This window comes from Schistocerca gregaria, chromosome 4, assembly GCF_023897955.1.
Source record: "Schistocerca gregaria isolate iqSchGreg1 chromosome 4, iqSchGreg1.2, whole genome shotgun sequence".
Classification (NCBI taxonomy): domain Eukaryota; kingdom Metazoa; phylum Arthropoda; class Insecta; order Orthoptera; family Acrididae; genus Schistocerca; species Schistocerca gregaria.
Genome location: NC_064923.1, coordinates 189,212,216 through 189,238,115, shown reverse-complemented (window position 1 = coordinate 189,238,115; position 25,900 = coordinate 189,212,216). Strand labels below are relative to the sequence as shown.

The 25,900-nt window shown below is 39.8% G+C and overlaps 1 protein-coding gene across 6 annotated transcripts in view; it reads right to left on the bottom strand.

Moving 5' to 3' along the window:
• Positions 1-1,729: 1,729 nt before the first annotated feature.
• Positions 1,730-25,900, bottom strand: part of LOC126268230 (serine/threonine-protein kinase tricornered) — a 555,239-nt gene continuing 531,068 nt past the window's right edge. For 4 of the 6 annotated variants that reach the window (XM_049973874.1, XM_049973876.1, XM_049973872.1 and 1 more), the window contains 4 exons: positions 18,797-18,936; positions 17,186-17,365; positions 16,490-16,801; positions 1,730-4,662 (listed from right to left, as the gene is read on the bottom strand). In XM_049973874.1, coding sequence (XP_049829831.1) covers positions 4,547-4,662; positions 16,490-16,801; positions 17,186-17,365; positions 18,797-18,936 — 748 coding nt within the window. In that variant the 3' untranslated portion in view covers positions 1,730-4,546. The remainder of the gene's footprint in view (positions 4,663-16,489; positions 16,802-17,185; positions 17,366-18,796; positions 18,937-25,900) is intronic. The other 2 variants (XM_049973875.1, XM_049973873.1) reach the window with 1 other exon arrangement.

Below are 25,900 nucleotides of genomic sequence, written 5' to 3'. Positions count from 1 at the left end.
ATTAATGCTAAATTTGACCATTGCAGAATTACGAACTAAAATATAATTGCCAGTTTCACAATGAATCCACATCCTGTCTTTATGTATCCCTACATAAAATGAGACCCTATGTAGTAGATATCAAAGTCCGTGGGTAGAATTCACCCGAACAGCACATCCATATCACTCCTCTTGTTAACATGTAGGCTCTATCTCATTGAGAGAGCACATTTCAGAACTTTCACGATAACATCTAAGGAAGAATAGTCTGTGCCTATCAACACTCTGTCCAAGATCTGCCTTATTTACTTTATTAATTTCTCCATGTCAACAAGACAAATATCTCTTGTTTTGCTAATAGATACCAGAAAATGTGTTGTGTACAATGATTGTGTTATCAAATCAAACTTTGTGATATTCATCCATCGGAACTCGCCTGTGAAAGTGCACTGTAAACATCTTGCAACTGTTCGAATGTTTCGTAGCTTAAGTGTCTACCAATCAGTTGTGTTCTATGAGGAGCGCTCAATAAATAATGCAACACACTTTTTCCCCTGAAGTAGGTAGCTTTTATTCAAGATTCCAATACACCATATTATTCCCCACTCTTTTGGCTACAAAACCTGACTTTCAACATAATCTCCAATGTGACAGCCTTACACCACCTTTCCGGGAGTGCCTAGATGTGTGCAAGCTACCACTCTACTGGTGGACATCTGAGTGTGTGTGTGTGTGTTGCTGCAGCAGTAACCTCACCATCATCCAAACACCGCTTCTTGCAGAGTTCACCCTTCATTGGGCCAAAGAGATGGATCCGGGCTATAGGATGGATCCCAACAGGCACACAGCTCTGAGTATCCTAACTTGTGGACTAGTGTGCCAGCATTACAAACAGAGACCTCCAGTTGATCAGTGAGGTGTTTGATTGTGATCCGTTTATCATCTTGAATGAGTGTGTTCGCACACTCCAACATTATAGGAGCCACAGTTGTATGCGGCCAGCCAGCACGTGGGAGACAGGTCTAAGCAACCTCGTTGCCATAGCAAATGGCTCAACCAACGACTCTGTGTGCTTTTGTTCACTGCCATGTCTCCGTAGATATTTGGCACTGATGTTTGTTTTCTACCAAAAGAAACTCGGTGACAGTTCTCTCTGCTTGGACTGCATCTCCGTTAGTCGTCATTTTGAAGGCCACCTATTGAAGCTTCATGAAACTATAGGGGCTGAAGTGAGAATATTCCACTACGTCCCACAATGAATTCCTCATTTTTCAACCAAAGCTGGCCAATAAAAAAAAGTGTTGCATTGTTTGTGGCCCCTAGATGGTTATCATGTTGCTACGTGTAATAATAAATGTGAAAACCCATCAAATTGACTATATACTGTGTTATGTACATTGTTTAAGATCTCGTCATAGAACTAGGTAACAGCAAAATGACTTGCTACTAAGAGCAATAAGGGAATCACTGTTAAGCTCTTTACTCATTTTCCTATTCATGTGCTACCTCACTTGGTCTTAACAAGAGAATAAACATTTAGCATTTAATCGCTAATAATGCCTGTATGCAGCATGCACATATAAAGTAATTTTAAGAATTTCATGAAGTTAAGATTTAAATATTAGCTCTACAAACTGAGACTAAGTTCATTTTGCCAATCAGACATGAAGGAATAAAAGGGGACATACTCTGATTTTCTGGAACACCATTTCAGTTTTCTGAATTGCCTAAATATAAGAAAACACAAGTGTAGTTATTAAAAGCATAAAATATAATTTTCATGTTGACAGGTTCTGTTTAATAACAGTTTACAAAAATCCAGCATAGCTCATTTAATAAATCCAAAAATCAATGAAAATAATTTTCTGCAAAATTTTTGCTACACATTTACTTTTAGTGCCACTAATTTAAGTTACATTTAACACTGTTGAAGGAAAGATTAAACATAACCATCAAATGAGATTCTGAAGTATTTGCTTGTAATTGGTTGTAATTTATGTTGTTTATCTCTTCCAATCAATATAAACAAAAATCACCACCAGTTGTCCCTTCCTCATTCCACTCACACATGTGACGTACAGAGGAGAAATATACACACGTTCTCTTATGAAACAATTTTGGAAAACAACACATATATTATATACTTATTATACACAATTTGTACACAAATTAATGACTAATTAATTACATTGTACAGCCATAAAAGTAGATAACAGACAGAAAAACAATCTGTTAAATTACCAAAAGATCATGTCAATGGATGCTTGAAACTAATCATTCTCTTGCACTAGCGAGATTGATGCATAGAACAACCTGTCAATACCACAGCAACATAATGTAAGAGATCGTAAGTACTGGGCAATTTACACGCACACACACTCCATTGCAGATGAAAGTAGATGTTTCAGTTATATTAGAAAACAAAAATAAAGGAAATGGCAGAACTTTATCCATGTAGCTACCACTGTTCATCCATGTATGAGTGTAAATGAATATTGATGATAAAAATGTGGTGCTGTGCAACAAAGGTCAAGTAACCATTGACACAAAAACTGGCACTTTCAAACACAAACAACAACTTTAATTTGTCACAGATTTTTTTCATTCTGCTGTTTTACAGAAACATTGAAATACATATTTACAACAAAGGGTTTTACAAACAACAGGTAATAATAAAAAGTAATAAATAACACAAAAGAGAAAAATACATTATCAACTTTCTGATTATATTCAAAACAAAATCACATAAAAGGAATAGCAACACATTCTCTTAACTGGTTTCCCAGTGCTAATACAGTAGAGAGCTTGAAAACACACACACACACACACACACACACACACACACACACACACACACACACACACACACACTCTTTCAATATCTAATACAAAAAAAGAAAGGCCATCAATCACACAGTATTATTTTAGAATAAAATTTAATGTTTCTGTCGTGCGTACACGCAAAAATTAATATTCTTTTGGTGAAATAATGACCATTTCAAAAACATTGGAGTCCTATGTGAAACAGGATTAAATTAACAAAAAGTTCTCAGATTGACATTATTACTGTCCAAAAACTGTCAGTGACTTCTATTATTAAAAAGTTAAGCACTCTTGGATGATAAATAAATAGGTTAATCAATTTTTTTAAAAAGCTGTAATGTGTTATGTCACTAACATTGTCAGCTTCTTGGATGGGAAACACAGAAGTGGAGGAAAAGGAAAGGATAACAGAGAGAGAGAGAGAGAGAGAGAGAGAGAGAGAGAGAGAGAGAGAGAGAGAGAGAGAGAGAGAGAACGAACCTAACTGCAGCAACTATTTGGAGGGACATTTTCTGAATCATAATTTCATTTGTATACTTTCCATTGGGCCTTCAGGCAGCAAATTTTCAAATGTTGCAAAACAGAAAATATTATTTGAGACTGCCACAGTAAGATCTTCTAATAATCTTTAATTCACCGATCAGTAATCTGAAACCTCTGATGCCATTTATTTATTTATTTAAAATTGGCGTATTGTTGTTCTAACTGCAAAAGCATTAGTCACAACACCAATGAAAAGCTAATATGCAATTGAAGCAGACACTGCACAACTACTATACATCCAGATAAAGTACATTTTAATGTAACAGATTATCAGTTTCAAAGTGCAAATTTACAAATACAGCATGCTGTTCTTCAAGAGGCTCCATGGGCACTCAAGTGAGATAGTGGATTTGAGAGTTTTTTCATTAGTTTATACACATTTCCGTAAAATCCCAACAAACAGGTGACAGACATTCTTCAAGTCCTAATGGGAAAAAAATAATAGGTTTTCCCCAGAGTACATCCCTCATTCTTATAACATTGTTATTTGATCAATCTTTGTGTAAGAAACTATCACATTTTATATGACTCTTAATATTAAATGAAATGTAATACAAAACAAGCAAGTAAATGGATGTCTCAGAATAGCAAAGTTTGACGCTGAAGTGCCAATTAACTCAAGAGCCAGTTACATAAATGTTTTCCAAAAAACTGGCACAGCTCAGTTCTGAAACCAATCAAACCACACACTCTGGCTATTGTCACATTTTTACTATTAAATTAAAACCTCACATCTATACAAATAAAATAATAAGAACTTACAATGTTTCTTAAGCAATGCAGAAATTACTTCTGATCAATATCATTAAAAATTGTATGTGATCTCTTTTCTATCACTTTTCTAAAACTGTAACAAGTGTGTGGGAACTATTCTTGCACATACCTATTTGTTTTAATCCTAAAAATGTTCACTCAGTACCCAGTGCATATTAGTGGATAGTAACTAACCTAGTTATCACAATGGACAAGACTGCATCACAAATTTTCTCCAAGCCTTTCTCTTCATTATATGTTGTACCTTACATCTGGGAACTATAACTTACACTATATTTATTGTTATCATTATTATTTATTTATTTTACTTTCACGAAGGTACACTGGGTGAGCTGTGGAGCACCCTCTCAAAATTTATCTTTTGAGACAACAGGAAGCATCACTTGATCCAAGTGCTGCACAACATTTTAAGTACCTATCACAGTAACTACTTTTTGGTTGGAATACCCCGTTGGGTCAGTCCTTCAAATCTCTTGAATGTATAGTTGATAAAAACCCAGTCCTTGTATATCACTTCACCATCCTGAGGCAGGGGTGCAGCTGCTGCAAACAAAATGCATCAAAATTTTAACTTATTGCCAATGACAAAAGGAACTTAGAACATTAAACATACACTGTTTTAAAGCAATAACCTTACACAAAAACTTATTTACTGCTGCATGATTTTCTGAACATACAATAAACAATAGAGAGGGCTGATGTGCAAGTTACAAATTTTTTTTTACTTGAGTTTATTATTCATTTATCTGGTTAGCTAATTAGAAATTTCATTACTTCAGCTTGCCACAATATTTCTCCTTGGGGCAACTATAACAACAACAACAACAAAAACAACAAAATTACTCAGTAATATGTTGTTCTATAACATTCTTCTCTTCTACTGATGCCATACCGGAAGCAATCTGCTGGTTTGTAGATGAAGAATTCATCAAGACTAGGTTGGAAAGCACCTTCATTATCAACAAGAACTTGCTAGGAGATTGATCAACTGAATTCTTATCTCTTGGTTAGACATTATATATGATGTTAACATGATTGTCATGTTTGCAACAACAATAGACTGAGTATTCTAAGACTTTTTAATAACTGTTTATTTGATTTCCCATCCATCCACTCTACTGCTTTCCAGCTGATGACAGGTTGGGACTCTTATGACAGTTCCCTAATGATGCAGAGAACCAACCATACCTTCCTACGGGTTGTTGTTATTATGATGGGGTCACCAATACCAGAGGGATTTTGAAGCTACCACCAGTTCGCCCCATTGATAAATCTATGTAGCCCTTCTGCTTGTATCTAGTGTATATTACATGGTACAATGTGACAATGTTTTCAGATTTTTTAATCATTTAACAGCCATGTAATTATCTCAATGGATGAGGAAAACTCCCTAAAAACCACCATTCTGTCATTAATTCACAAGGTAGATATTGTCCAGTGCTGGCACACCACCTCAGGTCCCAGAAGTGGGCATTCTAAAGCACTCGGCTGTTTTGTTTTCTTTTTCATTTATTTTTTTTAGTACTTACAAAGTAAATTACTTCAATACCACAAAGTAATAAATGTCAGATGATCTAGTTACATTCCCAATAAAAAATTCTTAGCACATTAAACCTCTTTATCGTATCAGTCATATTTCATCATTTATGACTGGGTAGAAACTTGTTATGGGTCAGCCATTCCTTCCTTTGAAATGGCACAGCAGACTTTCTTCCCCATCCTTCCCTGATCCAATGGGACGGATGACCTCAGTGTTTCGTCCCATCCCGCCAACCAGCCAACCAGCCAACCAGCCAACCAGCCAACCAGCCAACCAGCCAACCAGCCAACCAGCCAACCAGCCAACCAGCCAACCAGCCATTCCCTACATTTTTAACATTTACCAAAGGCACCATTGTTTATCCGTACAAACAAGCTTTGATAGGATAGGTCAACTTTCATCAAGTGGCTGATGATGACTAAGAAAAAATGGCCCTGAGCACTATGGGACTTAGCATCTTAGGTCATCAGTCCCCTAGAACTTAGAACTACTTAAACCTAACTAACCTAAGGACATCACACAACACCCAGCCATCACGAGGCAGAGAAAATCCCTGACCCCGCCAGGAATCGAACCCGGGCATTGGAAGCGAGAACGCTACCGCATGACCCCGTTATGCGGGTGATGACTAAGAACTAACATGCAAATCATCACTGCCTTATAGTCCTTCAAGCAACAAAAATCATGTTCATTGCAATGACAGGGCCTATTTAGTGAAGGCGGTACAACTCTGAAGTACAAAGGAAGAGGCAGATTGCAAGAGTAAATGAAAGTATGTACATAGTAGCAGAGTGATTCTACAAATATGCTAGAAGGGTTGTGTCAGGATGTAGAGGTGAAAATGCCAATGTGGAACAAATAGGTGATAACAGGACTGTAACAGAGGCCTTAATGGTGTCGGTCCACAACAGTTATTTATTTATCTCTTTTATTGTACTGTGACAATGGTGAATATTAAGAAATACATATAGCATTAATTAAGTCCTAGATAGTTTCTCAGAGGGCTATCCCTGACTGTACTGAAGGTTTGTTCTTGGGGCCCCACAATATCAGGCTGGAGATTTTCAGAGTCCCCACTTGTGCCCCATAGCACTGTACCTGGTATGACCAGTTCTTATCCTGTTGCCTGCTCACTCACTCCTCTTCAGATCAAATCCTGGTAGGCTGGCACATGGATATTTAACATCTCTATGTTTTATCATTGCAGCATTCCTTCTCCTGCACCACTCTTCCTTCATATCAGATTTCATGTTGTGTCACCCATTCCACCACAGTGGAGTGCTAGAGCTTAAGCAGTCTGGAAGAGGGTCAATTAAGACTGTAAGAAATGGAAGGAATTAGGGGTAGTTGGGATGATCCAGCTTCCTCCTGGTTACTTCCTGGTGTTGCAATATTCAGATGGTGGAATGTCACTGATGGTGTGCAGCCTAGCGATCAATGTGGATTTTAATTTGCATAGTAATTCTCACTGAATTGTTAAGATGTATAACTAGTTTCCATGTGTGAGCACTGTGTTACCATACTGGGGCACAGAGTACATCTACTGGGTATTCTAGTATCAAATCTGCAGCTCGTAAAGTGGATACTTCAGCACCCCAGATTGTGTCAGCTGCTTTCTTTATGATGATGTTTCATATCTTTAGCTTTTGGCTAATGTTTTCCAGGTGTCATTTAGATGTTAATGATTGATCCAGTGTGACATGAAGATATTTAGGCTGGAAATGTTGTCTCTGCTGACAGAAGTCCACAACAAAATGTTGGTTTGCAATTCATTTGTTTAGATGGTATGCACAAACGTGTGTCTTACCTGCATGTGGTTGGAGCAGTAAGTCCCTAGACAATACATTTTCTCTTTCCTTAAGTGTGCTGCTTCATATGGCTATTGCAAGGTCATCAGCATAGCAAAATGCTTTGGTAGTAATGTTTGGCATATCACTGGCGCACAGGTTGAAGAATAAGGGACCTAGGACAGACACTTGAGGATGCCCCTTTCTTTTTGCCCAACGCTACTCTTGAAGTAATGATAGGTTAAAATGTTTCTCACATGTGTCATCAGTTTCTTATTTGGGACATGCTTTTTTTTGCTCCATCAGGAGACCACCTAGCTACACTGTACCATATGCTGCTTGCGGATCAACAAAGGCCACTGGTTTCTTTAGTTTCTTTTGGAATCCAGTCTCAGTGTAGCATGTCATGACTAGAACCTGTAACAGCAGCTCCACTGGCTTCTGAACCCAGCCTGATATATAAGAGTTATGTCATTTATTACTCCCTGAAATCTTATCTTATGTCATCCATGTTGGACTGTTATAAGGAACTGCAACTGTTTATGACAACAAAAAATAAAATAATAATTATATTTCATCCCATGATGTGTTATAAGAGTTTACCGTCATCGTGAAACAATGATATGTTACATTTTTGCTATCAGGATGCAGCCAGTTGTATGTTGTTCAATTTTGCTACAAAAATGTAGTCCTCATTTTCACTCAATGTGGGATTTGGACATTGCATGAAAGCAAATATGCAGGCTTAACACTTGTGGAGATGCAGGAGCAGCAGTTAAGTGGAACACTTTGGCAGCCGTGGCAGTGAGCGATTTCAACTCATGATGGCTGAGACAGCTATCAAGGGCTGATGTATTTTATTTAAAATGACATGGCTTGTAAACAGAGAAGTGTTTACTGAGACTTATCAGTAGATGGCATAGGACTACAAACTTTCACTGGTGATAGAGCTACTTATGATCTTTTCCACTACACAGAACATTGTGGTTTGCCATAAATGTATATTTTTAACTTAATTTGTTGCCCAGAAAACAAATTAGTAACATAAACAAGCTTACAATTATAATTATGTAAAGATATAGTGCCTTGTCTCAGAGGTAAATTATTATTAACTTACACTGTGGACCATAAATACATACCCTGAGGTGACCTAAATCTGGATAGCAAATGGACATGTACAGAGGGCAGTAGAATCACAAAGACAAAGTATAAAGGGCAGTGTATTGGCAGAGCTGTCACTCAGGTGATTCGTGTGAAAAGTTGTCAGTCATGATTATGGCTGCATGACAGGAATTAAAAAACTGAAAACAGTATGGTAGCTGGAGCAAGATGCATGGAAAATTCCATTTCAGTAATCATTATGGAATTCGATATTCCGATATCCACAGGGTCAAGAATGTGCGAAGAATAACAAATTTCCGGAATCGTCTCTCACCACAGACAGCAGTGGCCGACAGCCTTCACTTAACAACCAAGAGCAGTGACATTTGCTTAGAGCTGTCAGGGCTAACAGAAAAGCAACACTGCATGAAACACCAGCAGAAATCAATGTGGGATGTACAATGAATGTATTCATTAGGCTGGTGGAGCAAAATATGGCATTAACGGACTATGGCAGCAAACAAACAATTCAAGGGCCTTTGCAAACAGCACATCACCTGCAGTGCCCCTCCTGCACTCATGACTGCAATGGTTGGACCCTAAATGACTGGAAAACTGTGGCCTCATCAGATGATGCCCAATTTCAGTTGATAAGAGCTGATGGTAAGGTTCGAGTGTGACACAGACCCCAAAAAGCCATGGATCCAAGTTGTCAACATGGCAATGAGTAAGCTGGTTGTGGCTCTGTAATGGGGTGGGCTGTGTTAACATGGAAAGGATTGGGTCCTCTGGTCCAACTGAACCAATTATTGGCTGGAAACGGTTATTTTCAGCTACTTTGAAACCGTTTATAGCCATTCATTGACTTCATGTTCCCAAACAACGATGGAATTTTTATAGAGGACAATGCATCATGTTGCCAAGTTACAATTGTTTGGAATTGGTTCGAAGAACATTCTAGACAATTCAAGTGAATGATTTGGCCACCCAGACTATTGGTAATGGGATGTAATCGAGAGGTCATCTCGTGCACAAAATCCTGCACAGGCAACATTTTCACCATTACGGATGGCTACAGGCGCAAGATAGCTCAATATTTCTGCAAGGGACTTCCGATGATTTGTCAAGTCCATGCCGTGTCAAGTTGCTGCACTACACTGGGCAAAAGAGGTCCAACATGATATTAGGAGGTAGACCATGACTTCTGTCAGCTCACTGTGTAACAATTACAAAACTGTCTTAGTACCTTTATAACAACTTGTTGAAAGTATTACTATAGGAAATACAATACAGAAGAGCCAAATAAAAATAAAATAAACCACATTAAAAATATAAAATATGCAGGCTTAATGTCAACATAATCTAATTCTTACTATGTCTATACAGTGATTTGTGAATTATCTTTTATTAAGGTCACTCAGGCAGTAGAAAGTTGGAAAGAGTTGTAGTACATCACCTAATATATATGCAAAGCTCTAAAAGAAACTCACTGCCTGTGTCTCAGATTTTCCATTTAGTGTGTTCCGTCCATATTTTCTATTGTGAATGAAAATTGCTACTTCTTCATAAAGACTGAGTTTATACCCCTTGTTTATTTTGTGAAGAATGAAGTCTGTTCAAAAAATTCCGGAACATTCATAATTTCATACCAATGGTGTGTTAAGAGTGAAATGCAGTCAACATCCCTGGAAGTTTTATTATTGTATGTCCGTTAGCTATTGTTCAGTGCTGTACTGGGTAGAATGTTGTGTCGCACAGTTCGCGAATTTCGAGATGGCCGAGTTAGAGGAGCAATGCATCTGCACTAAATTTTGTGTGAAATTGAAGAAAACGTTTACAGACACACATCAAATGATGCAGGAAGCCTACGATGACGAGTGCTTAAGACATGCTCAGTGTTACGAATGGTTCCACAGTTTAAAAATGATTGGACAGATGTTAAAGATGACCCACCTTCAGGTCGCCCTTTGACGTCTGCAGACGAAGCTCATGTCAGAAACGCCAACAGAACTGTGAGTGCCTATCAAAGTCTGACTGTCCAAGAGGGTACAGAAGAATGTAGTGTTTCAGTTGGATCATGTCATGAAATCCTGACACAGCATCATCATAGGATGCATTGTGTTACTACCAAGTTTGTTCCAACACTCATAAGTCAAGGCCAGAAAGACCTTCACCTCTAAATCTGTGAAGAGCTTTTGAACTGCACATATTCCTTAAGAGAATCATAACTGCTGATGAGTCATGAGTCAGGAAATGTTGTCCAAGACCAAAAAAAGCTCGTCATGTCAGGACAAATGTCAAAGGCATGTTGATAGCTTTCTTTGACTTTGAAGGAGTTCATCAAGAGTTTGTACCACTGTGCAAACTGTTAATCAATGGTACTGTCGGGACGTGTTGCGAGAAAATCTGATAGTGACCCAAAATGTGTTTGAGACAATTCATGGTGTAGGAGAGTATTTCGAAGGAGGCAACGCACAATACTTTTTTTTTTTTTTTTTTTTTTTTTTTTTTTTTTTTTTTTTTTTTTTTTAAATCAGGTTGTCCTCTATGTACACAAAGTAATGTCGTGTGTCCTGAAGATGTCAGATTTATTGGGTGTGTGTGGTTTCCTATATAATAAATGCCTATTAAACCTTTTTGTAGCAAAATGAAACCACAACAAATAACTGGCTGGATCCAGCTAGCAAGTATCTGACATAATACCACTGTCCCATCTGAAGATGCAATTAAATAAGAAGAATGACTGATGGGGGTAAACGTTTTATTTCAACTTTTATTATCCTCAAACTCTGTCACAGATGAGTCGTTCCAGTAGTTTGAAGCACATGCTCAGCAGTGTAATTGGGAAATAACTTGAGAACTTTTCTATGGGCTTTCTGGATTTGATGATTGCTACTATATACTATCTTGAGCTATTGCGGCACGTTTCTTGTTTTGAATACATCGTCACAGAACTTGTTCGGCTGAGGTTTGCCATGTTCCTCAATATATTTTACAAAATTCAGCGAAGACAGCATTTGGTCCTGCTGCTTTCTTCATTTTCAGTGTTTGATAGCCTTACTTATATGTCTTTCATTAAAGGGCTCTGATGAGATGGTGTTATGATAAATGCAGTTATTTATTTCGGTAAGTTCATCCCTTGTCCTTTCTTGAGTTGTTGAGTCTACAGAACTCTTATTTTATGTGTAATGCGCTTCTAAAGGTGGTATCTTTGGTTGCGGGTTGCTGTGCCAAGTTTCCTCAATAACTTATTTGCCTTTTTGCTTGAATGAGTGGAGTTTGAAGTAGATAATTTCACCCCTGCACAGTCTTAAGTAAACAATAAGGTACTTCTATAGTTACAAACTGAGATAAACAGGCACTATCTATTTCCCGAAAGCTATCAAACAAAATATGGATTTTTAACTAACTTTCACACTGCCAGGGGTGGTTTACAAATAATCAAAACCCCATTCTTTCTTTATATTTCTGATACAGTTAAAAACATCATGACTTGAATTCAAGGAACATACAACTTTTGTAACTAGTTCTATGCCATCAATGGATGTCTAAAACAGAGTACTCTGTAGTATTAACTTTGTGTGGCTTATTCAAAACAAACATTTACTGGAAACTGATGGCAAATATGCTGCCTACAACATTACTTTTTCTCCTCCCACACCCCCACCCCCTCCGTTCTCTATGTCTGTCTTATCTCAAACAATGCTCCAACAATAAACGACAAACAAAACAAAAAGTACCCACATCTCTTCACGTCATTTTTATATGGACCATTTTCTTTATGGAACCTTTCACATGTATATTTGATGTATCACTTCAATTCACTGTCAAGGAGAGCAGGTGACAGGCCATCATATGTACCTATACATGCAAACTAGTATAACTAAGTGAGTGACAGCTATTTGTTTACAGGGCACCTACCATAGCAACAATAAATCACTGAAAAATCTCTTCTGATCACCACTGTCATACTGCTCTACTTCCTGCAGTGTCAGTTACCACAGACATTTGCAGACATCACTCGTGGCCACTCACATAACCGTTGTGATAGTTTTCATGATTTTTCTGTGTGGCATGTTTACTTTACGTCACAGAATGTCTGAAACCAGTAGTGAAAATCCTCAGAAAAGTGGTAAGCATATTACCACCTACTAAGAAAAAATGTTGTTGTATGCCAATGAAGAGTGGGCAGCTGTATCTAAAACAGAAATGCTGCCTAAGGGAACCTCTGATGTCTTGCTGCACCCCAGCTCTACACATGCTTTCATTCATTCTGTCGTTCACCATCACTTCATACTACTTCTTATTCCGAGGACATTTCCTGTTACTTTCTTGAAATATATCAATGTCTTTTTTAATTCTGTGGTTAAAGAGTTCTTCAAAATATTTTTGAAGCTCCTTTAATTGTGGACTCACTAACCAAACTTGCTGAGTTTTAACAGTTGAAAGATAAGAGCACTGGTAAACCAGACAGACAAATCCTCTGAATGTTGGATTCAAGGCCTGTCAAAATTGTGTCATCAACCAAGTTTGGAGGGAAGTTGTGGAAATTGTTTAACTTCAGCCTATCTTCCATAGTTACGAAGACTCCCCCCCCCCCCAAATAAATAAATAAATAAATAAATAAACAATAATAAGAATAATAATGGTCTTTAGCAAAATAGGGGTACACAACTGGAGGAGAGATTTTATTTTCATTGTTGATTAAAGCACCCTTGTCATTACTTTTCGAATTATTTATTTAAGAAAAAAACTCTCTCTCTCTCTCTCTCTCTCTCTCTCTCTCTCTCTCTCTCTCTCTCTCTCTCTCTCTCCCTCCTGTTGCCGTATTCAGAAACAGCCCCACTAACGAAATTGTGTTCCCAGGTTTAAACTTCCCACAGTCCTTTTATTTAGGATCGTCTACCTTCTTGGTTAATGGTTAACGTATACAAAGAAAGTACGGGATCAAGTATAGAAGTAAAGGAGTAATTTATAGTGTCCACCAATAAAGAGCTGCTAATACTGAAAAGCCAAAGAAACTGATATACCTGCCTAATATTGTGCAGGGCCCCAGCAAGCACGCAGAATTGGCCTAACATGATGTGGCATGGACTTTAAGTAGTGTTGGAGGAAACTGACACCATGAATCCTGCAGGGCTGTCCATAAATCTATTAGAGTACAAAGGGGTGGAGATCTATTCTGAACAGCACATTGCAAGATACAGAGTGTGTTCCATAAGTAATGTGACCAATTTTTTTCTGACTTAACGGTACACCACAGTGCGTAGTAACTGGCTGGGCTAACACACTGTCTCATTTGGCTGCGAGCAGCCGGAGAGTCAGGACGTGCGTTTCCGTCAACCCTGTTTTGAGTTTATACAACACGGTACAATGGATCATTCCATAGAGCAATGATACGCTATCAAATTTTGCGTTTAACTTGCAAAGTCTGCCACCAAAATGTTTCCATTACTTCAGCATGCCTTTGGGAATGATTGCTCGTCCAAATCACAAATTTTCCAATGGTACAAGTTGTTCATGGATGGTCGAGAGGAGATCACCAATGAACCTCACAGTGGACGGTCATCAACTGAAGATTTGAACATGAGAAAGGTGTGTGCCAAACTCGTCCCCGAAGTGTTGACCGATGAACAGAAGAACATGCGAGTGCTTTGGTGACGAGATGTTGGAAATGTGTGAAAATGATCCTCATTTTTTAAACTCAGTTACCACTGGTGATTAGTCATGGATTTTTTAGTATGGCCCTGAGACAAAAAGGCCGAGTTCAGAGTGGCACACCCCATCGTCGCCCCGTCCCAAGAAGGTACGCATGAGCAAGTCCAGGATCAAAACCATGATCACTGCCTTCTTTGACATAAGAGGCATTGTCCACCACAAATTCGTACCTACCTGGACTACAGTGAACTCGGCTTTCTACTTGGAAGTGCTCAAAAGACTGAAAAGGAGGGTCTCACACTGCCAAAGTGACATTAAGGACATGTGGAAAGTTCACCATGACAACGCACCTAGTCACAGTGCCTCCACAGTCAATGACATCCTGGCCAGGACCAAGACCCCATTGGTTCCCCAGCCTCCCTACAGTCCTGACCAGGCTCCCACTGACTTTTTTTTGGTTTCCTCAGTTAAAAGCAGTCATGGGGCACGTTTGAAAGCATCCAGGTGCATGTTACATCAGCTGTAAAGGGCACTCCGGAAAAGGCATTCCAGGATGCCTTCCAGGCATGGAAACACCGCCTCCAGAAGTGTATCGACACAAGAGGGGGCTATTTTGAAAATTTTTATTATTTGTATGAATATATTCAATAAATGGTTTTTTATGAATTTGGTTGCATTACTTATGGAACACTCCTTGTATACTCAATAATCTTCATGTCTGGGGAGTTTGGTCACCAGCGGAAGTGTTTAAACTCTGAAGCGTGTTCCTGGAGCCACTCTGTAGCAATTCTGGACATGTGGTGTGTCGCACTGTCCTGCTGGAATTGCCAGAGTCTGTCAGAATACGCAATGGACATGAATGGATGCAGATTATCAGAAAGGATTCTTACGTACTTGTCAACTGTTAAGAGTCGCATCTATATGTATCAGGTGTCCCATATCACTACAACTGCACATGCTCCACACCATTACAGAGCCTCCACCAGCTTGAACAGTCCCCTGCTAACATCCTGGTTCCATGAATTCAGGAGATTTTCTCTATACCTGTACTTGTCCATCTTCTCAATACAATTTGAAATAAGACTTGTCCAACCAGACATGTTTCCTGTTGTCATCTGTCCAATGTCGTTGCCTATGGGCCCAGGCGGGGCATAAGGCTTTGTGTTATGCAGTCATGAAGGGTAGACAAGTGGGCCTTCAGCTCCAAAAGCCCTTATCGATGATGTTTCGTTGAACTGTTTGCACATTGACCCTTATTGGTGGCCCAACCATTGAAATCCGCAGCAATTTGCAAAAGGTTTGCACTACTGTCACACGTTGAACGATTCTCTTCAGCTGCTCTTGCAGAATCTTTTCTGGCCGTAGTGATATCAGAGATTTGATTTTTTACCAGATTCCTCACATTCATGGTACACTCGTGAAATGGTACAGTGAAATACCCACTTCACCACTACCTCAAGATTTTTCCCAAGTAATTCTTTCATTACTTCTGCATTCCTCAATTTATCCTTCTCCATCTACACTCAGGCAAACTCTTACAACTTTACCCTTCCCCAGTCTTGTCTTCACTTTCTCCTCAGCTTAAACAAGGTAAGATTTAGAGTTGAATGCCTCATCATCAATGACAATCAATGAACAAGATTGGGTTGATCAAGGATGTGGAAAAAAATTAGCCATCTTCTTTTCAAAGGAACTAACCCAGTGTTCACCTTAACTGATTTAGAGAACCACCAGAAATCCCAAATTCTTACAGAAAATTGGAACTTTAGTTCTTCTGTCCCCAAAATGCAAATGAAATGTAATCACCATTTATCTCCGTTGTCTGAACTCATTGTGCATCACACATAAAAGCTTACAACACATTTCATTGCTCAGTGGTGCTTTATCGTGGTAGTATAATGTATATTATATTATTGTTGCAAACTATTTCTGTACTAAGTGACAGTGTCATCATGAACCTCATCTTTACAGTAATGGTTATGTCTGAGGGTATTTTTAAGGTATGTACTACAACAATGGCTGTATCAGCCACGAAAGAAACATTTCATATTAAAATTCAAACTTGGCTTATCATTCATAATAGTTCAGACAAATTTGAAGAAATAAACAGATGGTGCAACATCGCTTTACTTATTTTGAGCAGTCAAAATTGTAAACCCTGCACTACCCATGAAATAATCAAATCCAGCTAACTTTCTCAGCCCTTTAATTAAAATATTCGTCATGTAATCACCGGTACTTATAGTAAGTCCTTGTATACGTATTTAATCATCTTTTCACTTACGGATTTCGAGCTTGACATCAGGGAAATCGTCAAAGTTGGATGTGTCATCAATGGACCTCACTTCAACTGGGATTGCTGCAGGCCGTTCTCTTATATGATCCCAATCAACTCCTTTGAAGAATGGTACAAGCTTCAATTCATCCATACCACGCTGAGATCCCAGACGCCTTTCGGCCTCACAACAAAATCTCACTATGGTTTCCTTAGCTTCTTCCGAGATCGGTACTTCTGGCGGAAATGTTAGTGTTTCCCTCCAGTTCATTACTTTACGATATGTTTCTTGCGGATTCTCACTGCAGAATGGAGGGTATCCTGAAAGTAAAGAGATAAAAATTAATATCTGGTTTCAATTAAAACAGTCTATCATGTTTACTTTTCAAGCCCACTGAAACAAGAAACTGATTGTCAGTAACAATCAGATACATAAAAAAAACGACTTTTCACACATAATGGTAACCACAAAATATGATAACACTACATTCCTCAGTCTTCAAAAAGAGGAAAATAGCTTTAGTTTTGCTGATAGTCTTGCATCAAAAAACAATGAAAAATTAGGCACACACAGGGAAAAATTGTTTACAGAAAGGAATAAAAACGAATAAAAAACGTATAAAAAAATAAAGAAGTCCTAACAACTTTCTTTTCTTTTGCAGTACTTTCAACTTATTTGCTAATGAAACAACATCACAGACTTACCAATTAACATTTCATACATAATAACACCCAAGCTCCACCAATCACAGGCTGGCCCATAGCCTGTCTGCAGGAAAACCTCAGGAGCAATATAATCTGGAGTCCCGACAGTACTATAAGCCAATGCTCTCCTATTTTTCTTCCAACTCTCTGCTCTACGCTTACTGTCCATCGGACTTGAAGCTAAAACAAACATTTTCAGTGTAAAGCTACAAATATTATATTGTATGAAATTAAGTTATTCTTATAGCGACAAATTTATTTATTTACTTATTTATTTATTTAGCGTTGCCATATAACTTAGTATTAACTGTGCTTAATTAAAACCTCCATCTAAACTACAAAAATAACAGATGAACAATTTAAATCATTCTATTTTTCAGAGACTGCGTTAAGCTTTCGTTTAATGTTGTGTACAGCTATCCTTTTTTCTGCTGAAATGTTGGTATTCTTAGGAAGGGATCTGGGGAAGGATGGTGAGGGCAAATTGGAGGTAAGGAATTCTAGGAAAGTGACCACGGGGTTGCTAATTGGGAAGGAGAGAGGATCATGGTTGGATGGTGGTTACTTTGCTACTGACTGAACAATACAGGATGGCTTGGCTGTCCCTACCTATGGGTTTTATGCAACCCACAATGCTATCAAATACCCTGTGCATGATTTTCACATTCCCTTGCTTCCTACATGGGTGCTGTTAGTCTAAAAAAAAAATGAGCAGTACCTTTTTGTAGGACATTTAATGTAGTTAAATTTTGTAGCGGATGTGCTTTCACTGGAGGCCATAATTTGAGTTATTCAAGAAAAAAGTGACTGAAGGGCACTTTTGTACACTTTTGTAGAAGAATTTGAAAGCAACAGTCTCTAGCGAAAATATATCCCTGTACAAAATTTCACTACATTAAATTTCCTACAAAACGGTACTGTCAATTTTTTTCTCTGTAGGACTAATAGTTTGCTCATAGCGAGCAAGAGAATATGAAAATCTTGCACAAGGTATTAGAAGGCAATGTGGGTTGCATAAAACCCATGGGTAGGAGCAGCTGAATCACCGTATATGGCCAGCCCAGTTCAAACCTCTCATCTTTGGCACTTTATACAGCTTCCGTAAGTTTTTTATCATGTGTTCTGTGTTATTTTTATTGTACACGGTTTGAAAAATTTCCCTTGGTATTTTTCTCTTGAGTATTAACAGTGTTTCTTCTGCTTTGTTTCTGACTATTAATGCTTCACATCTGTGTAATGTTAATGAAAGTACTAACTTCAAAATTTGCTTGTATCAATTGACTAGTCTAAGTCATCCTTTCCTTAAGGTGTTCAGAAAACTAGGAAGTGTTTTGCTTGTTGCTGTTGGGCAGATAGCTATTTCTACATCTTTTCTATTCCTGTTACTAAAACAGACTCCTTATGTATTAGAATAGCCAGATGTCGTGAAAGTGAATCTATCTACAGGCAAAGGTGCATCACTTTGGATTTTCTTACTTAGAGCCAGATGTCTTTCCTTCAGTAAGAAGTAAAACTGTTTTCTCAGCAATGTATACAAACTTAATATTCCAAAATTAGCCTTTAGGTCACAGTTAAAGACACTATTAGTGAAGCTTTGTTTTATTCACTTACTGAAATCTGAAGGTTTTGCCTGACTCAAGTCCCTGTAGAACTCAGTTCGATGAGATTTCTTGAGTCCAGTACACAGGCCAAAGTCAGAGAGCTTTATATGCCCACGTGCATCCAGCAGGAGATTGTCAGGTTTTATGTCCCTGTAGGAAGAAATAAATGTAATAGTAATTAACCTTAGGATGAATATTTCTCTTCATTCAGACAATGAAATATAATGCATGTAAGCTTGAACAGACAATATAAATTACACACATAACAAAAACTTTGTTCCCTTCATCAGATAAGTGAGTCTACTCATTGATGAAGTAGGAAGGTCAGCAGAGGTCACAGATTATGGGAGGGGGGTTTCTGCTATTTATCGGTAGCTCCAATGTTAGGTGACTTATGGAGCCCTTTGGTGAAATAACGTTCAGGGCTGCGAAGAAATCCAATGTGAACTCAGTAGGTCTGCCAGGGGACTCATCCAAGATGTGGAGGAACCCAGGCTATGGCTATGGGGTGTGCAGGGTGGAGTCATTTGCAAGTTGTGGCTCACGCCTCCACCAATGATGTCTCTCTCTTGGATTCTAAGGCCATCCTCAGTTCAAAGAAGCGTCTGGCAGAAGTGAAGACTACTTGCCTCATGTGGCTGCGGCACAGTCTACAAGCCGAGTTCATAATTTGCAACATCATTCCCACATTAATCGAGATCCTTTGGTTTGGAGTGAATGGAGGATCTCAACCAAAGTCTCTGTTAATTCTGTAATGGTCTTGGTAGCACATTTCTGAGCTTGTATTATGGGGTGCAGTGTTTCAGAACTTCTCTTACACGTCAAGGGTTCACTTCACAAATCAAGCAGTTACTTGGGAGTCACAGTACTTAGGGGTGCACATGGGGGGAAGATTTTTTAGCCTAGCCAGTCGCTTAAGGTCCTCTGATTAATGCCTGGCAGCGATTACACAGAGAAAGTAATCAGACTGGATACAAAGTAAACTGTCAAAATTTTAACAGTAAATCATTGACGTATTTGTAACAAAGTTCCTGAACTTACTAGCCTCCAAGAAAGTTTTCATTTGTTATTCTCTGACCTGAGATTTGACAAACTCAAAGAAGAAAGCTTTCAAATATTTAGAAAGGCATGGAACAAATATCAAAAAGACAGTAGTCACTATGGAACAGGGAGTATTTATTTCAGTCAACAAAAACATCTTGTCTGTCCATCAACATTGCGCCCAACTGTGAAGTTATCTGGGAGCATGTAAGAGGTCTAGGTGAAAATTATCAGATGTTCTTACCAGCTGTGACAGTTTTAGAATCATTCAAAGAAAATCTATGCTTAATAGCACAGAAATACCCAGATCATAAAATATTAGTCAGAGGTGACTAACCTACCAAAAGTAGACTGGGACATCTACTGGGTCATTGTAGGTGGTATGGACAGGCAGCCTGGAAGTACTTTTGAACATATTCCCCAAAAACTGTCTTAAGCAGCCACTTCATCAGCCCACATGCTGTGGAAATATTTTAGACCTCGTGGCTTCAAACTGAACTGACCCCATCAATGGTGCCAGTATGGATACAGGGACTAGTGATCACAATGTCATCATAGTGACAATTGATACTGACATCAATAAAGCCATCAAGAAGGCTACGAGCGTATTTTTTCCAGAAAGAGCAAATAAGATGATGTTAGCATCTCACTTAGAAAATGAATGGACATCATTTAGATCCAGTATTATGGGTGAAATTTAAATATATTGTAAATCGTTTCCTGGAGAAGTATGTGCCAAGGAATGGAAAAGACCCATTGTGTTTTAATAGCAAAATTTGAAATTTCTGAGGAAGGATGAACTGTCACACTCTTGGTTCAAAAAAGAATGTGTAAATGATGATAGGGGAAGTTAGTAGAAATTTGTGTGGACTTTAAGATTGATGTGCAAAGAATACAAAAAATTCCACTGTCATACCTTAGCAAACTCTGGTTGAGAACCAAAGAAAATTCTTGTCCTACGTAAGATCACTACGCAAGTCAAAGGGTTCTATACAATAACTTCTTGTCCAGTCCGGTGTAGCAACAGAAGACAAGCAAAGGAAAGCCAAAGTTCAAAGCCCACATTTAAGAAGTTAATCACACAGGAGGCTTACACAAACATACCACTATTTGACAGTCTTACAGACTCCCACATGGAGGGCATAGTACTAGGCATCCCTGGCACAGAGAAGCAACTGAAGAAGGTGGAAACAAACAAAGTCATGAGGTCCAGATGGATTCCCAACAAGAGTTCAAAAAGAAAACACAACTGCACTGGCCGCTTACTTATCGTAAGTGGCTGGGAAAAAGCTCACATGACTACATGACTCTTCTACATAAGACGACTAAAAGAATAGACCCACAAAATTGCAGACCAATATTGTTAACATCAGTCTGTTATTCCAAGGTTTCCACAGTCTCTCACTGCAGCCTGTACACAAAAGTATGACTAAATGCGTTGAGTCCCCATATATGCATGGCTTGAAAACTTTTGAAGTAATAGATGGTTAGTTGGTTGATTAGGGGAGGGGATCAAGAGAGCAAGTTAATCAGTGCCATGATTTGAGATTGCAGAAACCAAGAGAGCAACAATGCGAACAGTGTAGCCCAGTTAAGGAGATGGGAAAAACTGGCCAATAAAGAGCTAAAAGGAATGTTGAGAGCAGGAAGAGTAAATAACAGGGCGAGGGGGATGGTGAGAGCAGGAGGGGGGGGGGGGGGGGGGGGACGCGAAAGGCTACACCTGTTGAGGCAGCAGCATCGCCAGAACCCTCACTGATCCCCACACCATACCACGGTCATGACAACGAGGAAAGCAAAAAGTAAAGAAGATGCAAGAAAAGGGGAAACAAAATAGCATGAAAGACCAGACAAAATGTGGAGAAAAAGAGGGGGAGAACCCATTCAGTGCAAAGGCAAAGCCATAAGCCTCCATAACCAACGCAAACCTCAATGTTAATGCTAACCTAAGGACTTCAGTTGCAGAGGAAGATACAAGGACTTAAACCTGGGATGACAAAATACTTTCTTGAAGGAAACTGAGGGCAGATGTAACCATGCGAGGGTCTTCCACTAACAAACAGAACGAGGAAGGTGGGAGGGCTTATTTAGTACGAAGGGTCATAAGGTGGGGGCAGTTCAACAAAATATGGATCACCATGAGGGGTGTCCCAAAACTCGGAGGGACTGATAGTTCATTTTGGAGTACAAAACCATGGGTCACCCTAGTATGACTTTTACAAAGACAGCAGAGGATGGTAGATTCCCACCAGGAGTCTCATTAATTGCACAAAGTTCATTAGAAAGGCGGGCGCAACCATCCCCAAAACTTGGCCCACAACAATCAGCAACTTCATTACTTGGATACCCACATGGCTGAGAGCCCAAAGGAAATGAACCAAACAAGCACCATTGCCACGATCAGAGAAAAGGTCACAGATGGCAGAGACCAAGGGGTGTTGGGAAAAACACCAAGTTGCATCCCAAAGGCCACTCAGCAAGTCCGTACATAACAGAAGTTGAGAGAGAGAGGACTGTTTAATAAAGCAGAGGGCCAAATGGACTGCCATCAATTCCGCAGCAAACAGCTGACTTCTTGAAGGCAATATATGGTATTCCATACCAACAGAAGACATGAAGGCACTTCTCACGTGATCAGCAGATTTAGAACCATTGTTGTAAAAAACATTGACATTATGAAACTCCCATAAGAGTGAGCAGAATAAACAACAAAAAACCATTAGAGCTTTAGAGGCTTTCAGACCCTTGAACAGATCCATCTGAATTTAGGGTCGAGAAACTAAGCAGAGATGGAGGCCGAGAGGAACCAGTAAACTCACCCAATAGCAAAAATGCAAAATATGATGGTATAGGAAACGAGGCACCAGGGCTGCCGAACTGAAAGAGGAGGGATCCCAACATCAACCAGAAGAATACGGACAGGGCTAATGTGAAAGATACTGGCATCTAAACGGATACCATGATAGTGAAGTAGGTCTAAAGGATCATCATTGCAGGGGCAGCTGATCCACAAACTTGACAACCATAGTCCAGATGACACAGAACTAGTTTCCAATAAAGGCAGAGAAGGGTTAAATAATCCACATACCAAGAGCTGTGGGCAAGGAAGCAAAGGATATTGAGTTTATGAAAACAGCCAGCCTTCAGAAGGCAGATATGGGGTAACCAATTAAGCTTGTTGTCAAGGTGACAACTCTCAAAATGGAACTGGGGGACCGTGATCAGGCATTGGCCACTGAGGTAGAGCACCAGATGAGGATGAACCATAGCACAGTGATAGAAATGCATCACCTTCAACTTAAATGGGCACAACTGAAAACCTTGCAAGAGTAATCACGTGGAAGCATCCTGGATGGCACCCTGGAGCTGTCATTCCACAGAGGCCACCGAGTGGAGCTAGCACAAATGCAGAAATCATCCACATACATAGCTGGGGGTAACCAATGGTCTGGAGGCAAGAAGTGCACTACTAGCAATGAGAAAAAGAAGGACACTTAATATGGATCCCTGTGGAATGCCATTCTCCTGGGTCTGCGGAGAGCTGAGAACGGTGCCATCACTAACTCCAGGCAAATAAAAAAATCAGTAGGGGGCCCCGAAGACCCCAATCACCGAGTGTAAGCAGAATGTGATTGCACCAAGCTGTGGCATAGGTCTTATGAAGAAAACTGACAAGATGGCAGTGCTGACGAAAGGCTTGCCAAACTGCGGTTTTCAATCGAAGTAAATGGTTGATCGGAGACCATCCCTCTTAAAAGCCCCGTTGATAAGGAGATAAAAGGTCGACTGAATCTTCCATTGGTTCTTGGTACAACAACATTATTATATATGCAAAGCACTAGTTTGTATGGGGTTTGGGGTGGGGAATGCCAGGAGGAAGCCCCTAAACCGGCAAATGCTGAAGAATGGGGACACTTCTCTGACCAGGAGGGAGAGCAGCACACAGAAGAGAGGGCATGGGACCCAATGCGAAGGAGAAGAAGAGAGTAGAGCGGGAAGGTGGCAGAAGGGGGAAAGGACATAGCAGAGAGAGTTAGATGCCATCGACGCAGGGTAAAGTCAGTGAATTTCTAACAAGCCTCAGTCTATGATAAATTATCAAGGGACTTATACTCTGATCTTATTTTCCTTTTTATAAGCCGTGCAATATAGGGAGTGTGGAAAGTGTGAGTCATGACAATTAACACACATGGGCAGCAGAACACAGAGGCTTCCCTCATGAAATGAGTGTCCACCTTCACCACACAGTGGGTCTGCCATACAGCAAGAAGAAATGTGCCTGAAATGCAAGCACTGAAAACAGCTCATGGGTTTGTGATGAAGTTAGGTTTGTGGGGCACTCGACTGTGTGGTAATGAGGGCCCATACAAAGTGCTAATTTTTACGCAGTCCCATTTTTACACAGTATAGTCTAGCCACTATCACGAATGACGACAATAAGGATGAAATGATGAGGACAACACAAAATCCCAGTCCCCGGGCAGAGAAAATCTGCAACCCAGCCGGGAATCGAACCCAGGATCCAGTGACAGCAATGCTAGCCCCTAGACCACGAGCTGCGGACAGTTCAGCTCATGGGTGGCGGGATGTACGGCTTCATGTCACACTGGTAACATCGTGATGGAATCTCCTTAAGATATCAGAACAAAGGCATCGGTAGCAATGTGATTGTACTTTCTGAATATGCCAAACAAAATAAACACCCCGTCATTACAGATAGGGCCAGAATTTCTCATCAATTTGAAGGATGAGGTTCCTACGACAAATGACTCCCTGAACCACACTGAAAGATTGGTGAGGAGGATGGACACCAGGACGACACCAAGATGTTCACAAGCATAAAGGGCTGCAGACTGGGTGGTAGAACAAGTTTTGATCAACAATAAACCCAACTAAATCTTACTGAGAGACTTCACTTCACCAACCTTGACTTCCATATGGTCCACAAAAAAATAACAGCTTGGTGGAGGAGGTGAATGTGTCCCCATCATGTCCTAGTGCAGACCAGGTAGAGGGGAAAGTGTTTCACTCCAAGTTGGCGAACCTGGATCTCCTCCCAGGGTGTAACCAGAGAAGGGGAAGTTGCAGGGTCATAAGCAGCAGCATTAAATGATCGCATCGTGTGCGATACCACCAACTCTGATCAGGCACTCTCGCATGGACTGTCTGGCATGGTGCCCATTGGCATGAGTTCCGATGCTCCAGAGTGACAAGCAACCACTCCCAGACATAACTGAGCAGGTAACAGCTCAGGTATCAGAATTGCGATCTCTTTGTTGTCAGGGGGCTCAGACAGACACATACATAACAGCCCCGTCAGTCGCAAGGCTACATGTGCTGATGATGTAGCAGTGTGGGGGATGGAAACTATAATGGGGAAGGAAGAGGGGAAGGGGGGGGGGTTTAATCCATGCCATAGATTGTATGATTGGAGGTCTTCCACAAATGGCTCAGACTATGGAGAAAAAAAATGTAGAGGTGGGGGCCAGATGCCAGAGTGGGACCAAAAAGAAAGGATGAAATGGAAAAGACAACGGAAACAAAAATTGCAAGGAATTCAGGAAACCATGTGGACAGCAGGGTCAGCTTAAGTAACAACACAGAGAGAGGGGAAGGAGGGGAGTCAGAGGGGAAAGAGTGAGGACAGGCAGTCCAGAAAGGAAGAATGGGCTGCAATAGCTCAGGGCCCTGTGTGAGCCACTCACCTACTCACAACAGAGCCGTAAGCCCTGTGGGGGGGGTTGAAGTAAGAGGACTCAGTATATTGTCCTCTACGTCAAGTGTTCATATGAGACAAGTTTATTGCCAGGAATGTCTAAAGGAAGTGAGATAGGACTGCTCTTATACTCTACATACATAAACGATCTGATGGATGACATGAACAGATATCTGTGCTGTTTGCTGATGGTGCTGTGTTGTGCCGAAATCTGGTGTCCTTGATTTACTGTAGGAGGATGTAAGATGACTTGGACAAAATTTCTACGTGCTGTGATGAAAGACAGGATTTAAAATAATGGTAAGAATACTATAAAAACAAACAATGGTAAAGTTACAGTAAATTGTAAAACATGAA